General features: G+C 43.5%; 1 protein-coding gene across 2 annotated transcripts; it reads left to right on the top strand.

The window, feature by feature from the left end:
• Positions 1-18: 18 nt before the first annotated feature.
• tonsl (tonsoku-like, DNA repair protein) lies at positions 19-15700 on the top strand. Of its 2 annotated transcripts, XM_084914381.1 has the most exons (28): positions 19-571; positions 671-766; positions 1781-1923; positions 2014-2197; positions 2281-2410; positions 2531-2702; positions 2795-2909; positions 2995-3146; positions 3275-3427; positions 3504-3629; positions 3742-3940; positions 4034-4089; positions 4181-4270; positions 4673-4745; positions 4816-4979; positions 5567-5690; positions 5789-6027; positions 6159-6645; positions 6726-6931; positions 7470-7576; positions 7708-7864; positions 8485-8563; positions 8652-8959; positions 9146-9317; positions 9416-9591; positions 9676-9749; positions 14664-14797; positions 15205-15700. In XM_084914381.1, the coding sequence occupies exons 1-28, from the start codon at positions 547-549 to the stop codon at positions 15399-15401; spliced, it is 4338 nt and encodes a 1445-aa protein (XP_084770507.1). In that variant the 5' UTR covers positions 19-546; the 3' UTR covers positions 15402-15700. The 2 variants fall into 2 exon arrangements, with proteins under 2 accessions (XP_084770507.1, XP_084770506.1); XM_084914380.1 differs by lacking the exons at positions 14664-14797; positions 15205-15700 and adding an exon at positions 9869-10190.
• The last annotated feature ends 868 nt before the right edge of the window (positions 15701-16568 follow it).

Raw genomic sequence — 16568 nt, 5'->3', positions numbered from 1 at the left:
TATCCTTAGCCAATGAATAATCGCCGTTCCAATTTTGCTCAATTTTGTCCTGAATTTAGTCTGTCAGACTGACAGCGTGCCCGTTTTCTCACATTTTATGCAAAATGTCAAATCATGTGTCCTCTGTTAAACTCTTAAAGGTGATCTGGACTGCATTTCCCACCTGTTAACGTCTTTCTTTAGAGTACGAGGGGCTGGGTTTGTGCCTGAGAGGCAACGATGAGGGTTAAATCGTGGTAATTTTGTAGCTTAGTCATTGGTTGACGCAATCCTGGCGCGGTATTGTAAAGTTTACTGAGAGCTCAAAGCTAAAACAGCTACGTGGATACTGACGTCTTGAATATGTTTCTATGACATCAACCAAGATCGGTTGCATAAAGGTTAGCTTAAACATTGCTACACAGTCACAGACGTGCTCCGGTGAAAATGAACTAAAGGTTTGTTTTGGTCGGTTTCGAGTTGAAGCTAAGCTAAAGGGAGGCGCGCTGGGTTGTCGTTTACTACCAGCTGGAAAAAAGTGCTAGCAGCACTGAGAGCTGAATCGAGATGAGTGTTTCACGGGAAATTAAACGTAAGTACCGCTTTCAGTTTACGTTTTTTGGGCACGTTTAACGGCTATTGTTATGTGACTATTAAAATTAAGTAACCGTTACATTTCGATTGTTTGCAGAGCTGCAGAAAGCAAAGAGCAAAGCCCAGAGCAGCAACAACTTAAAGGAGGAAGCCAACATCTGTAATCAGCTAGGAGAGCTGCTGTCCAGGAGCGGTGTGTATAGTCTGCCCAATATCAGCACTGTGTTATTTTAGCACTGCGAGTACTGCAGTTATGGATTGTTTTTGATCCTCAGCTTTTCCTGTCACAGCGTCACCATGTTTTATAGATCACCAACACTCTCGAATAATCTTGATTTTTCTAATAATTTTTGTCCCTTTACTTTATAACTCTGCAGGTGATCCTAAAACAATCTTTCAAAAGTGGATAAAAGTGCCATTACTTGCATATTTACTCCCACCTGGAGCCACTTGAATGTTGAGGATTTCAGTATTTTCCAGTTTGACCATGGCTGCTTCTTAGTACACAGCTGTGTCACTGTAGAGTTTAATCACGGGATACATTTCAGAGGCTTTAGGCTTTACATTCATATGCTTTCTTATGCTTTTGTCTTCAAGTGAGTCAAATTTCATCTGGTGCCGATCAAGGTTATTAACTAAAAGCCAAAACTAGATGTGAAAAGCATTTAAATTAACTAAGATAAAACTAGAATGTAGAAAAAAGTTAATGATTTTTGTGAACTTGGAAAACTAAAACAATAAACGATAAATAGTGGACGCTTTGGCATTTATTTGGTAAAAATTTTTTATCACAGCTTGCCTGATGAAGCTTTGAAGTACATGTTTATTAAGATTCTGGATGTCAACAACACAGTGAGCCAACTGCTTTTAAAAAGTTCTGCTTTCATTATGATACCAGTATGGATCCTGCCTCTGACATGTGCCCGCCATACAATAATAATTAAATCTAAAATTAGCCCTGAAACTAATAAAAACTAAACTGAAATGAGCAAACTGCAAGGTTATGTGCTGCACTACAATTCATCTGATGACTTTGATTAACGTAAACAGTTTGAGCAAAGGATGCAATAATATTCAATCTAGTAATTCATTTATTCTTTATATGGTTTTTCATACCAGCAACATTTTGTTTGCGGTGTAATCTTTTTTCTTTTGCCTTCCTCATGTAAAGTGTAACATTTACCTTTCTGCTTCGTGTGTGTCTCAGGTGATTATCAGGCTGCCATTAGGGAGCACCAGCAGGAGTTGGCTCTCTCTGAAGTGCTAAATGATGTGATTGGACGAGCTGTGGCCAATCGTAAGATAGGAGAGTGCTTTGCAGAGTTGGGCAACATTGAGGCAGCTTTAAAAGTAAGTAAACTGACGCTTTATCAAAGTGATAAACTTCTAATTCAAGTGGTGTTTAGGACCTGCATAAGTGGATGTGTGTCTCTTCTTCAGCACCAGCGTCTTCACCTGGACCTGGCTCGATCTGTCAGAGATCATGCTGAAGAGCAAAGGGCGCTGGCCACTATCGGTCGGACCTTCCTCTTCCGTTATGAAACGGACCAATCGAGGAAGAGCTTGGAGCAGGCAGAGGAGGCCTTCAGGAAGAGCTTGGGCATTGTGGATGACCGCCTGGAGAGTGTGTACTGTTTGTATCGTCCCAGTGGTTTTTAATGGGCGATTTCTTTGTTTCGTTATTCCTAATCCTCTACCTGGCTGCAGGGACTGTGCCACAGCGAGAGATCAATGAGATGAAGGCGCGTCTCTTCCTCAATCTGGGTCTGGTCTGTGATCATCTGGGCGAGCACAAACGCTGCAGCGAGTTCATCCGGCGAAGTGTATTTATTGCCGAGTAAGAACATCCTAAACTTTGCTCCACGTCTAAGCATGTCGATCTTTTTCATCGACAGCTTTTAATCGGCTTATTTTGAATAACTGTCAACTGAGATATCTCCGTTATTTCCCTGTAAAGGAAGAGCCAGCTGCTGGAGGATCTCTACCGTGCAAACTTTAACCTGGGCAACATCTACTTCCGTAACGGTCAACGCTCTAATTCGGTCCGCTGCTTAGAGCAGGCCAAAGAGTGCGCCCGGAAGATTAAAGACAAATTTAGTGAGAGCGAGTGCTTTCACTGCATCGGCAAGGTACGAGCTCCACCATATCCTCTTATTTTCTCCTGTTGCGATCGTGCAGGTTTTGAAGTGTGTGTTTAATTGTTAACATGCGATGCTAACAGGTGCAGCTGTCTCTGGGTGACTTTGTAGCAGCGCGACGATCTCTGAAGAAAGCTGTCTTGCTGGGTTCCCAGCAGCCGCTGGACAGACAGACGGTGAAGAAAGCTTTCAAATATGGTGAGTGAACGGTTAGATATGTTTGGTTTTTTTACTTACTTGTAGCTGCATGGATGGTACAGTGTATTTCTTTCCTATCACATAGCTGACCGAGGCTGTAAATTAGAGGAACAGCTGGGGGAAGATCAGGGCAAAAAACCCAGCTCCCATCAGGCTGTCGAGTTGGCAGAGCAGCTCGGGGATCTCTGCTGTAAAGTTGGCTGCTACAGCAAAGCTCTGGAAGCTTATCAAGCTCAGGTGAGAAGCATCAAAAGAGTCACATGGCTAATTCTCACATTTTTTTCACTTTTTTTTTTTTTTTTTAATAGTTGCAACGTAGAGTCTAAATGTGACTTGTCTAAAGCGGTGTTGGTTTTGTTGTGTAGCTAAAGGGTGCTGAGGCGTTGGGAAAGCCTGCCAGGGAGCTGGCTGTCATCCACGTGTCCCTGGCTGCCACCTACGCAGACCTGAAACAACACAGCAAGTCAGTGGAGCACTACAGAAAGGAGCTGGCGTTACGACAGGGCAGCTCTACAGAGGTGATCTGCAAATTCACCCGTCTGCCCTGTGGTAGACATGAATGTGTGACTTATTACTTATATTTGTGCGCGTCAGGCATGTAGCACGTGGCTAAACATCGCAGCAGCTCAGGAGGAGAGCGGCTGTGCTTTGGAGGATGTGGAGAGGAGCTACAATACAGCTTTACGCTGCGCTCAGGAGTCTGGACAGGCCAGACTGCAGGTGAGAGATAAATTAGTCAGCTGTGGTGAAAACTAAGCAGAAATTTAAGATATCTTGTAAAGGCGCGGTGATGAATATCATGCACGACCAAAACGCACATTGACTTCCACAGAAGCGCGTGTTGAGGCTCTGGCTGGCGTCCCAGAGACGAAGCGGCTCATCGGATGCTGACGACACCAAGGCGAGGCTGCAGGAGCTGTGTGCTTCAGAGGGCTGGAATCCAGATGGGAGTGATGGTGAGGAGGAAGAGGAGGAGGAAATGGACAACAGCGAACCGCTGGATGACAGTGATGTCATCCTCTCAGACTCAGGTAAAATGTGCGCGGGTAACTCTATCCGGAAAGCACTGACATCTCTATACAGAGGGATGCTTTGATTCACGTTACTTTTCATGTGGTTTGTAGACGATGATCTGGAGGGTTATGACAAGATGGTGTCAGGGAGGAGGAAAACAGGACGGGTGAGCGATGTGCGAGTTGTCATTTCTTCTTTGTAGACTGCGGTTTAGATCTTCATTCTTGGCCTTTTTTGTGTCTGTCTTTCTGCTTTAGTGGAACAAGCGGAACGAGAAGGGAGAGACGTCTCTTCACAGAGCATGCATAGATGGGAATCTGAAGCAGGTCCAGTACCTGGTAGAACAGGTATAAAGAAGATGATTCATTATTTTAATTCAATAAGTTTTTAACTCTTGGAATCAGGAGGGAAAACGTAAAGTTGAGCACCATCAACATATAAACTGATTCACTCGTTGATGGTTGGTCACTATAATAAACAGTTCAGGCTTGAGGCTTTCTGCTTAACTCAACAGAACAAGTGCAGCAACAAACTTCTTGGACTTGAACTTGTCTGAGTTTTTTAAATATTTACCACCTTAAAAAAAAAAACAACCCTGCATCATGCAGTTTGATGAGAACATCGATTGGCTCAAATATAAATGATTTATTAGGAGTGTTCATGAAGATTGTATGGAGGAAAAAAAATGTACAGACAGAATCTGTAACGTCGAAGAGCCTGATGAAAGCTTTTGTTTATTTGCATATCAGGGTCACCCAGTGAACCCCAGGGACTACTGTGGCTGGACTCCCCTCCATGAAGCCTGCAACCATGGTCACTATGGTAAGTCCTGTCAGAGTCTCTGGAAAACTGCACCCGCTCCTTCGCTCATCTTTCTCTGCTCTTCGTGCAGATATCGTGGCTCTGCTCTTGGAGCACGGCGCTAACGTTAACGACCCCGGTGGCCCTTTATGCGAGGGTGTGACTCCTCTCCACGACGCCGTCGCATGTGGCAATTTAGAAGTCACAAGGCTCTTGGTGGAACGAGGGGCCTGTGTCACACTGCGCAACTCCAAGGTTTGTGTGTTTGGCTGTGTTCAACCTGAAAGTCCATTTCAGCAGGATTTTCTTTGCTGGCAGAAGGTGGCGGTAAAATATCTTCTTTATTTTAAAAAAAACAAACATGTCTTCCACACTTTAATGGATGACTTTCCTAACAGTGTTACAAACTTACGGGTCACACTGACCACATTGACACGATTTACATACAGTTAGTGTGCACAGTCTTCATAGGTTCAAAAGTTATTGGACAAACATAATTTTGAATATAAAGACTGTTCTTAATACTTGGATGAGGAAAAATCGATTTAAAAAGTGGTTGTAATTGTAGGGTGATTAAAATCAGAGTAATGTGTTCGTTTTTCCTGGTTCTCGCTGCTGAGGCTGATTATAAAAATATTTTTAAAGTTATGAATCTCTCTGATAAAAGTTTTACTTTCTGTTACTGAGGAATGATTGAAAATTTGTGCACGCACCCTCTGGTTAGGAATGAAATCCTGGACCATGCTTTCTGTTGGCAATATTGAAGTCACCCCCACCTCCTTTGGAGAAAGTCCAGTCTGCTGAACTTGCGCGCCTTAATCTCACATTTTTATCTCCACCAGGGTGAAACTGCTTTGGACACCTTGCGTCAGTGGCAGAGGACCTACAGCAGGGAGCTGGATCATGAGACCAGGCAGAAGTGTATTGCTACAGAGAGACTTCTGAGGAAGGCGCTAGCAGGAGGAGGTGAAGCTCTTGCATCATCGCACTGCGTTAGCCTCGGTCTGCCTTTTTAAACCTGCTTTCAAACGCTCGTGTTTCTCACTTATCTCTGCCGACCACAGTGCCTGCAGCTCCGGCCCCGGCCAAGCCTTTTGATGCCCTGCAGGACAGCCAGCTGTTTGATGCGGAGAGTTCTGAGCCACTCTCGTCCACTGGAGGGGGCTCTTTCTCCAGCCAAGACTGGCCGCGAAGCAGGAGCTCGGAGGTGAAAGCGTCAGGCGCCAGCCGCAAACAGCGGCAGACCAATGGCTCAACACAGCGGCACAGAGCCAGGGGAGCAGAAGCTGCTGTACTGTATGGGGTAATGTCTGATGATGCTTTCAATGTGGACAGACAGAATACATCATGTCTTTTCACAAGTGTAGTAGATTCATCTATATTGTCCAAGCAGAATTCTTCAGATCTTTGATGTGTAATATATATATTTTTTAGATTAATAGCAGCAGCTCAGATGACAGCGAGCCTGACACCCCGGTTAGTCCTCTCCGTCCTGTCCGTCCTAGACAAGGTTTCCCAGCAGCTCAGAGTCAGAAAGAACCTCCTGCGAACAAAGAAGCTGCCTCAGTTCCCACCTCAGGACAGGAAGGCATCAGGCAGGCCTCTACGCCGTCTGTGTTTGCCCGAGAAGAGTACCACAGTGCCATCAGAGGCTTGGGCAGCGCCAAAACACTTCTCCAGGGTCTCTCGCAGCCTCAGCTCTCCAGCACACCTGCCGTTTCTTCCAGCACCAAATCAGCTCTTGTTCCCGAGGACGAGTATCTGGCTGATGACTGGTTGGAAGACGATTTGGTGGAGATCCAGCCGAAGAAAAAGCGGAGGCTTCGGATGGAGCAGAATGGGCCAAGAGTAGAGGAAACTGCTTCGTCTTCTGCAGCTCGAAGTCAAAACAAGCATTTAAACTCGGACACAACCTGCAGAGGTAATTAGTCTGGATTTGTTTGGTTTTTCTTTTTCTTGGTTTTGCCAGTTTTGTAGCTTGTTGTGCCCTTTTTCTTTCAGGATCTGCAGTTTCCTCCCTCTCCAGTAGAGGCCTCTCTCAGAGAAAGAACAGCTTGGGGAAGCCTCACCAGGTCAAAATGACTCAGATACCAGGTGTGGCCAGATTGGGGAGAAGAGAAGTCAACCGGTCACACAGTCCCACCGTTACAGAAGATGACGATTCGAGATCAGACACACCGCCCCCACCTCTCCTTATCCATGCTCAGGTCAGAAGTGGAATGCTCTTTTGCTGTTTGTTAGTTACGGATGGAGTAACACTAAGGAAATACACACAACACAGTGATTGTGAATAAGTCACTCCAAGTGTGGAAAGGTTATAGTCAGAGTGAGACTACACATGAATTATTCAGGAAATGCACACTCAGTGAGAGAATAACTATAATTCAGTGTCACTAGGGGATCTAACTTGAAGATGATGTGTCTTCATTTCTGATTCATTTGAACAGTGATGAATGTGGACGTAAATGAGCGCGAGCTGATCAAAACGGGGGAGCTGTTTTTACATATTTCTGCAGCCTGGATGCCGTGGGCTTTGTCAGGAGTAAAAGATGACATCGCTCATTTCGGATCTTATATATAGTTATACCTTGGTGTTTTGTAGCATCAGCTGACAAACTTTTACTTTCCTGATGTTTAGACTTTCTGATCCCTCCACAGACTCTGCTTTGTCTTTCTACTAAGAGTTGACGACATTAAATACAGATGTTTTAACAGTGCTTGAATGTTTTATTTTGTTTACTCTAGCCTCCAACTCAAACTTTGGTTGCTCCTATGCCCACGTCACTTCCTCCACCAATCAGAATGAGGGTCCGGGTTCAGGAAGACGTCTTCCTGATCCCAGTTCCACAAAGGTCGGTGAAAAGTTTTAAGTTTGAGCAGTATATAAAAATAAATCCCAATCTGATTGGTATGTTGTTGTTGTTGTTGTTGTTGTTTTGTTTTTAATTTCTGTTTAATCACCTCCCATTGCTCTGCATCCCAGTGAGGCCAACTCCTGCTCTGTGTCGTGGCTGTGTGAGCAGGCAGCTCAGCGTTACTACCAGAAATGTGGCCTCCTGCCTCGTCTCTCTCTGCAGAAAGAAGGCGCTCTGCTCTCCCCGCAGGACCAGCTACTGGCCGTCCTGCACACAAATGAAGAGGTGAGGTGACACTGAGGAGAGCCAGAAGTGACCATACTTGGACCACAGACAATTTAAAAGATGCTGAAGACTACCATGATTGGTTGATGAAGTCTGATCACGAGTCTTTAAGACAAATGTTGTCACCATTGCTATCTTGGATTTAAAAAAAAAACAAAACAAAACAAAACAAAACGCAGTGACAAGAGGACTGCTATGACTGTGACAGCTTGCATGTCAGCCAGTGAGCATACTCCTTTTCTTAGGCACAGTATGACCCAAATTCATAAAATAGACTTTCTCATAGACACAGAGGTCTTTTTGAAATCACTGATAGAAGGAATGCAGGTTGTAGGTCCTTCCACAATGACTTCATCTTTCTTACCCAGATGAGGCGTGCAGGTTTTAGACTGTGTGATTCTGGTAAGAAGGTGAAGGGCTGACTATGTTAACAAGCTGCCTGAGAAACTACAATCTGAGAAACTGTAAAGATTGGAACCATTTCTATTAGCAGACTGGATGATGACTTGCTTTTGGAGCCAGCTTCCAGGAGACACTGAAGGAATCACAGTTTTTGGGATTGAATCCTTGACTTCACTTTCCCGCACCAGTGCAGGATAACTGATGGGTTTGTGTTGCAGGTTCTGGCTGAAGTTTGCTCGTGGGATCTCCCTCCTCTCCCTGAGCGATACAAGAAGGCCTGTCAAAGTCTGTCAGTGGGTGAGCAACACAGAGGAAATGCATTATAAAACGCACACATGTGCATTTTTGTATTCTGTTATGAAGTACCGTCTCTTTCTACCTGTAGATGAGAACAAGCGTGTCTCCCGGCTATGTGAGGTTCAGGACCGGGGTTCCTCCGTGTCAGTGTGCGGACTCTGTTTGGCCGCCTCTTCCCTCAGCCCGCTCTTCCGTGCCCTAAAACTTCAGGCCAGCCTCACCGAGCTGCGAATTTCTGGAAACCGTATGTCTGACGACCTTCTCCCTGAGCTGATTGCCACAACGCTCACCATGCCTCGTCTGCAGCTGCTGGACATTTCTGCCAACTGCATTACAGGGGACGGCCTGGAGAAGGCTGTAAATGCTTTAAAGGGACAGAGTGCACCTGCATTCCCGGTAAAGGCCTCAGCTAGCCAATACTGGCAGCTCCAGGTTTACCATCTAACCTGTATTTAACTACCTCTGGTCTTAATAACTACCTTAGATCTTAATAACAAGCTAACCTGATTCGTATCAATGATATCTGTCAGAGAGAATTGGCCCTCGTGATCATTTGCTTTTTCTGCTCATTTCCACTCAAAGTGCCTGGAGGAGCTGGACCTCAGTATGAACCCACTGGGGGACGGCGTGTCTGAGTCTCTGTCCTGTCTGCTGTCCTGCTGCCCTGTGCTAGCCAAGCTGTCTCTGCAGGCCTGTGGCCTCACTGCTCGTTTCCTTCAGCAGCATCGACTGCTGCTAGCCAGCGCGCTCACAGGTGACTCTCTAACAAGCAGCTGACTGAAGCCTTAAGCTTCACTGAACTCCCACCCATAAGCAAAACTGCAACTAACTTTACATCTTCTGAACGTTCAGGCACAGGCCATTTGAAAGCAGTGTGCCTGTCCCACAATCCCCTGGGCTCCACCGGCTTTGAGCTGGTGTTGAAGACTCTGCCCCTCCACTGCCTCACACACGTGGACCTGTCAGCTGTCTGCAGAGGGCCTGCTGATTACCCGGCACTGGAACACCTCGCCAAAGTCCTGTCACAGGTGTGCATGCAAAAATCATGCAATGTCATTTATTGTCGAAAGATATAACTGTGCAATCAGGTTAAGACTTTTGTGTTTTTGCAGGACGAGTGCTCTCTAACCCACCTCAGCCTGGCTGCAAATGGGCTGACAGACAGCAGCATAGCTACCTTGGCGAGGTTTGTGTGTGCGGGCGTCATTTCTACGGCTCAGTTATTACTCATGTTATTAGGGCTTTGCCTTTGTTTAAATTGTCACTCTTTACTGGCCTGTTGGACTTTTTATTATTATTTCACAGGTGCCTCTCGTCGTGTCCCACACTGGTGAGTCTGAATCTGTCAGGAAATCCGTCTGTTACATCAGCGGGACTTCACAACATCCTGGTGTCTGTCAAAGAGGCCCGTCGACCACTGACACTTCTAAACCTCGAAGGTATGCATATGTGTGAACTTGGAGATACTCCATGGACATGGAGTTTCACACTAATTCACAATTTGGATTTCTTTGATGTTTTTATCACCTGTGCAAAGTTGTACTTGGCAACAGTTTGTTTCTTGCTATCAGTCTGTTTCCTTTTGACACATTTCTAAGTTTGAACATTTAGTATGTATGCACAGAGGTGTTACATGATGAGTACTCACACAGACATTACAATATAGAAGTGTGGTTTGAAGATTAAAAAAAAAAAGATTAGTTGTGAATTAATTTTCCATTTTATGGGGCAGAAAATATTGCTGGATGCTAGCTCATAGGCTACATTTGGATGTCAAATATTTATAGGGGGGAAAATGGAAATTATGGATATGAAGTAAAATGTTTCTTTGTTGCTTAACCTGCAGGTTGTCAGGTCTCTGGCCCCTGGGAGAGTCAAGACCTGGACAGTTTGTCAGAGCTGGTCCAGGATATCCGTCTTTGCTCTCAGGCCCTCAACAAGCTGGACCGACAGACCTTGAAGCAGCGATGGGACAGGACTCAGTCACACGGACACTTTCTCGACCGAAACTCCAAGTGCCTCCTCTCTGCCACCTCCACTTGAGGGTGGCAGGTGTGTTCATAATAAATAATTAATAATGAATTATTCATTTCATAATAATTCATAATAAAAGTGGTCATTTTTATAAACATTTTGTTTAATGAGGCTACACCAAAAAGAAACAAGATAAAAACAAAATAAAGTGACATGGTGTCCACCAACAGTCTGTTGATAGCTTGTGTTTTATGCATTTTTGTCTGCCTTATTTATACATGGAAAGCTCTGTGTCTGTATAAAGAGTTTGTGTTAGTGTGTGAGAGGTTTTGTGTCACAATGGTCCTGTTTTGTAGGATTTGATAAAAAAAAAAAACCCCAAACACAATTAAAGTAACTGACGATGCTATACGTTGACATCGTTCTTTCACTGTAAGACTCAGCAGGCTATGGTGAATAATCACAGCGATTTTCAGGTCTCTGAAGAAATCTATCTAGAAGCTATGACAGTGTAAAGACACCCTGCATTTTTAAATGTGTGGCGACATTTGAATGAGGCGCGTACCAGTAGAGGGAGCCAACGCACCACGAATGGTACACAGCCACAGATGCGCTTTGTGCAATGTATTTGTGACATGCAGGAGTGTCCGCAAAGAAATGTGGATAAGTTGAAAATCAAACGCTAAAGAGCTCATTCTTGCACTGTTTTGATCAGAACACACGTGGGAATGTTCAAGTGTTGAGAATTTGTAATTATAAAGTGAATTAGGGAAAGATATTAGATACTGCCACTGGCTAGATTTCAACCCGGGTCTCTCGCTCCCAAAGCACGTTCTCCATAATATATTTCAAGCGTTTACCACAACTGAGAGGTGAAAACTGCTGTTTCTTCGTGTTACAAAATGTTCTGTAACTCCAAAAGTACACGGGCTGTCGACATCATTCTTTCACTGTAACAATCAGCAGGCTTTAATAAAAAAAAAAAAAAAAAAAAAATCAAGGCGGTTTTCAGGTCTCTAAAGAAAAATACATCTAGAAGATATGACGAGTTGAAAACGCCTCCGTTACAGAATTTCAGCTGTCATTTTCACTCAAGTCTCCATATACTTTGAATGTGGAGATTTTTTAACTGTGTTGCTTCGAGGCCATTGGCGAGAAAACGGCAAGTCCTACAATAATGACAGTGGCATTTTGTGAAAGGCAAGAAAAATACCTAGGTTTTGATGTCTAATTTGTGTTAATGAAGGCAAAATTGAGCGTTTGTTTGGACATGAAGAAAAGATTGCGAAAGCGACAATGCGTGGCGTGTTTGGTGGTCCATAGCAACCATAACAAGCAATATTGATTGATGGAAAAAATGTTTTGAGACAGCGGTTAAAAGCAGAGAGAACCCTTCTACTGCGGGCTCGCCTGCGGTCTCCTAAGCAAGGCCAGCAGGTGAATTTCAGAGCCAGGAAACTATTTCTAATTTTTTTTTGTATTTCCCTACATTGGTCCGCATGGGATTCGAACCACTGCCCTCTGTCCTCAATCTCTGCCATGGGGCCTGTCACGTTCCCATGAGCCACTTGGGCGGCCCTGTAAGGCAGGGCAGAAGGGGTACATTTAAAGTGCACACCAGTGCACAGCCACACCCCCATTTTCGGCTCTTTTTCATTAGCTGGACACCAGGCCTTATCTAGTCAGCCGTTCCAACCACATCCCTGGCAATGTGTGCCTACTTCTTGCCGCATACAAGTGGAACGCTCACAATTTTCTGCTGTCACTCTAACGCAGCAACTTAAGTGTTTGTGACGTCACACCTATGCCCACTGCCCTCTGTGGAGAATGGGACAAATGTGCTTGCACATCAACCTATGGACTCAGACGGACTGTAAATCATCATCTTCCTCACTCAAGGTAACCTTATGGCTTGTAGGAACACTGCACATGTATGATAAGACTGTAGCCCTTCAACCGGCCCTTGTAAGCTTGCTGAAGACAGTGAACACCGTGGAATTCCCAGTATCACTGTGGTCCTAACCAACATAGGAGAGAGACATAAGATCGTGGAAGAGACATAAAGTGAGTAAAAACGATCTAAATGCATTTAGAATATATTTAGAACTACAAATGACACTTTTCTTAGCAATTATTGTTTTTTATGTCACGCTTCAAGCTAGCTCCTTTATTTGGGCTTGGGACCGGCAAAAGTGACCCGAAATTTGGTCTTTAAGTCTGGTCATTAGCCGTGTCTGGACCCAAACCACACTGCAGGTCCCAAAGTCAAACGATCACTGCAGGATCACTGAGAGTTTAAAAACTGTCTGAATTCTTTCATCTGTAATAAAATGATCAGTGTGGCTGCTCTACCAGGTGTAACAATGAAGTTTAACACCCAGGCATCCATGAAAAAAGAATTTCTGAAATGTAACGGAGTTAGAAGTTAGCAGAGAGTTAGCTCGCTAGTTTCCATCTAAATATCATATACCAGGTTCTGACTGAGGGATTTCTAAAACAAATTAAAAGGCACAGCTCTGCTATCACTTCCGACATACATGAAGACAGGAAAGCAAGCAGCAGTGATGTTTGTAGGGTTACTGAAGTTTGGCTAGCTGGTATATAGTGATGTGCTATGTGACTAGCGAAACAGCTATGTTAGCATAACATTAACACAGTGATGAACGGGAACTTTGAAGTAATGAGAAGCTTTGAAGTAAGGATAATGAAACTTTGAGAAAAAGACAGTACTGAGATAAAAGTAACATGAGATGTTATGAGGAAATAGGAGAGAAAAGAGACCAGTGTGTGATTAAAGAATAAGAGAATATAAGAGTTATTGGTCAGTTTATGGTTCAATAAGTGTTTGGTCAGGAAGTTGAAGAACTTCCTCCTTAGTAAAGAGGTTTACTAAGATTTTACTCAGGTGGCGCTGCTGAGATTTGTGGCCTCAGGAATAGCTATGATCAGAAGATCATTTTGAGATACACTTATTTGTGAGTAAAAAGAGTCATTTGGGACGAGGAAGTCCGACAGAAAACACCTGGTGCTGTCAGGATGTTTAAGTGACACAGAATTTCAGAAAATCGAGTCAGAAATGGTTTTGTGGCTCTTGGTAAACTGATTTAGAAGGAAAATCAGTGTTTATTGTGCTGAAGTAACAGATCCGGCGCGGTCTGAAGGGAAGAATCAGCTGTACAATTCTGAGTGTGCAGCGTTGTTGATATTAACAGATCCGGCGTGGTCTGAGGAAAAGAAATAAATCGGTGAATGGTTGATATACTTACATGAATTTTGGTGGATCCGCTGAGGTCCAGAAGAATAATCAATGTGGACTGTGTTGGTTTGAGAGAGTGAGAAGAGAAGAGAGAGAGAGAGAGTGTGTGTGTGTGTGTGTGTGTGCGTCAAACAGCAAGTCTGAATATAGCTTGTGAGCTGGTGAGAGACGTTGCAACATGAAAACAGAGGAATTAGAGACTGAATGTCTTAAGAAAAAGTAATCAAATGATATGAGTGCAGCGGCAAAAGGATAGATTAACAGAATTGGGATGACCAGGATGACCAGGATGAACCGTGTGTTTGGCTAATGTTTGTTTTCCTTTAAGAGTGCTTGTAAAGGATTCAGCACAGACAGACAAGTGACAATTGAACAGATGTTCAGTGGTTACAGAATAGTTACATGGGGCTCATTATCTGACTACTATTGGACTCATGGTGAGTGACAAACTTAAGGGAAGTCACTGATTACAATGTGGAATGACGTTGAGATGTTAAATGATTTGGAACAAATTATGGAAAAAAGTAGGAGTTTAATGAGTTAAGAATAAACCTGCAACGATCCTTGTCTCTGTGATGCTGAATACTTTATTACACTCATGAGCTGCAGTTGGTTGCAAATGTGAAGTTGTTTTAACTTAAAGACTTTGTCTTCTAGGATACAGGCTGTGGGTGGAGCTGGGAGTTAAACAAGCTGAACATTTAATTGTTGACTAATGTGTTTACACAGGGTTACTAGCTACCTTGGCGAGGTTTGTGTGTGCGGGCGTCATTTCTACGGCTCAGTTATTACTCATGTTATTAGGGCTTTGCCTTTGTTTAAATTGTCACTCTTTACTGGCCTGTTGGACTTTTTATTATTATTTCACAGGTGCCTCTCGTCGTGTCCCACACTGGTGAGTCTGAATCTGTCAGGAAATCCGTCTGTTACATCAGCGGGACTTCACAACATCCTGGCGTCTGTCAAAGAGGCCCGTCGACCACTGACACTTCTAAACCTCGAAGGTATGCATATGTGTGAACTTGGAGATACTCCATGGACATGGAGTTTCACACTAATTCACAATTTGGATTTCTTTGATGTTTTTATCACCTGTGCAAAGTTGTACTTGGCAACAGTTTGTTTCTTGCTATCAGTCTGTTTCCTTTTGACACATTTCTAAGTTTGAACATTTAGTATGTATGCACAGAGGTGTTACATGATGAGTACACACACAGACATTACAATATAGAAGTGTGGTTTGAAGATTAAAAAAAAAAAGATTAGTTGTGAATTAATTTTCCATTTTATGGGGCAGAAAATATTGCTGGATGCTAGCTCATAGGCTACATTTGGATGTCAAATATTTATAGGGGGGAAAATGGAAATTATGGATATGAAGTAAAATGTTTCTTTGTTGCTTAACCTGCAGGTTGTCAGGTCTCTGGCCCCTGGGAGAGTCAAGACCTGGACAGTTTGTCAGAGCTGGTCCAGGATATCCGTCTTTGCTCTCAGGCCCTCAACAAGCTGGACCGACAGACCTTGAAGCAGCGATGGGACAGGACTCAGTCACACGGACACTTTCTCGACCGAAACTCCAAGTGCCTCCTCTCTGCCACCTCCACTTGAGGGTGGGTGGCAGGTGTGTTCATAATAAATAATTAATAATGAATTATTCATTTCATAATAATTCATAATAAAAGTGGTCATTTTTATAAACATTTTGTTTAATGAGGCTACACCAAAAAGAAACAAGATAAAAACAAAATAAAGTGACATGGTGTCCACCAACAGTCTGTTGATAGCTTGTGTTTTATGCATTTTTGTCTGCCTTATTTATACATGGAAAGCTCTGTGTCTGTATAAAGAGTTTGTGTTAGTGTGTGAGAGGTTTTGTGTCACAATGGTCCTGTTTTGTAGGATTTGATAAAAAAAAAAAAAACCCCAAACACAATTAAAGTAACTGACGATGCTATACGTTGACATCGTTCTTTCACTGTAAGACTCAGCAGGCTATGGTGAATAATCACAGCGATTTTCAGGTCTCTGAAGAAATCTATCTAGAAGCTATGACAGTGTAAAGACACCCTGCATTTTTAAATGTGTGGCGACATTTGAATGAGGCGCGTACCAGTAGAGGGAGCCAACGCACCACGAATGGTACACAGCCACAGATGCGCTTTGTGCAATGTATTTGTGACATGCAGGAGTGTCCGCAAAGAAATGTGGATAAGTTGAAAATCAAACGCTAAAGAGCTCATTCTTGCACTGTTTTGATCAGAACACACGTGGGAATGTTCAAGTGTTGAGAATTTGTAATTATAAAGTGAATTAGGGAAAGATATTAGATACTGCCACTGGCTAGATTTCAACCCGGGTCTCTCGCTCCCAAAGCACGTTCTCCATAATCTATTTCAAGCGTTTACCACAACTGAGAGGTGAAAACTGCTGTTTCTTCGTGTTACAAAATGTTCTGTAACTCCAAAAGTACACGGGCTGTCGACATCATTCTTTCACTGTAACAATCAGCAGGCTTTAATAAAAAAAAAAAAAAAAAAAAAAAAAAAATCAAGGCGGTTTTCAGGTCTCTAAAGAAAAATACATCTAGAAGATATGACGAGATGAAAACGCCTCCGTTACAGAATTTCAGCTGTCATTTTCACTCAAGTCTCCATATACTTTGAATGTGGAGATTTTTTAACTGTGTTGCTTCGAGGCCATTGGCGAGAAAACGGCAAGTCCTACAATAATGACAGTGGCATTTTGTGAAAGGCAAGAAAAATACCTAGGTTTTGA

Source organism: Perissodus microlepis, chromosome 19 (assembly GCF_051167445.1).
Source record: "Perissodus microlepis isolate ML-2025 ecotype Zambia chromosome 19, ASM5116744v1, whole genome shotgun sequence".
NCBI classification, from domain to species: domain Eukaryota; kingdom Metazoa; phylum Chordata; class Actinopteri; order Cichliformes; family Cichlidae; genus Perissodus; species Perissodus microlepis.
This window is presented reverse-complemented; position numbering and strand designations above follow the sequence as displayed.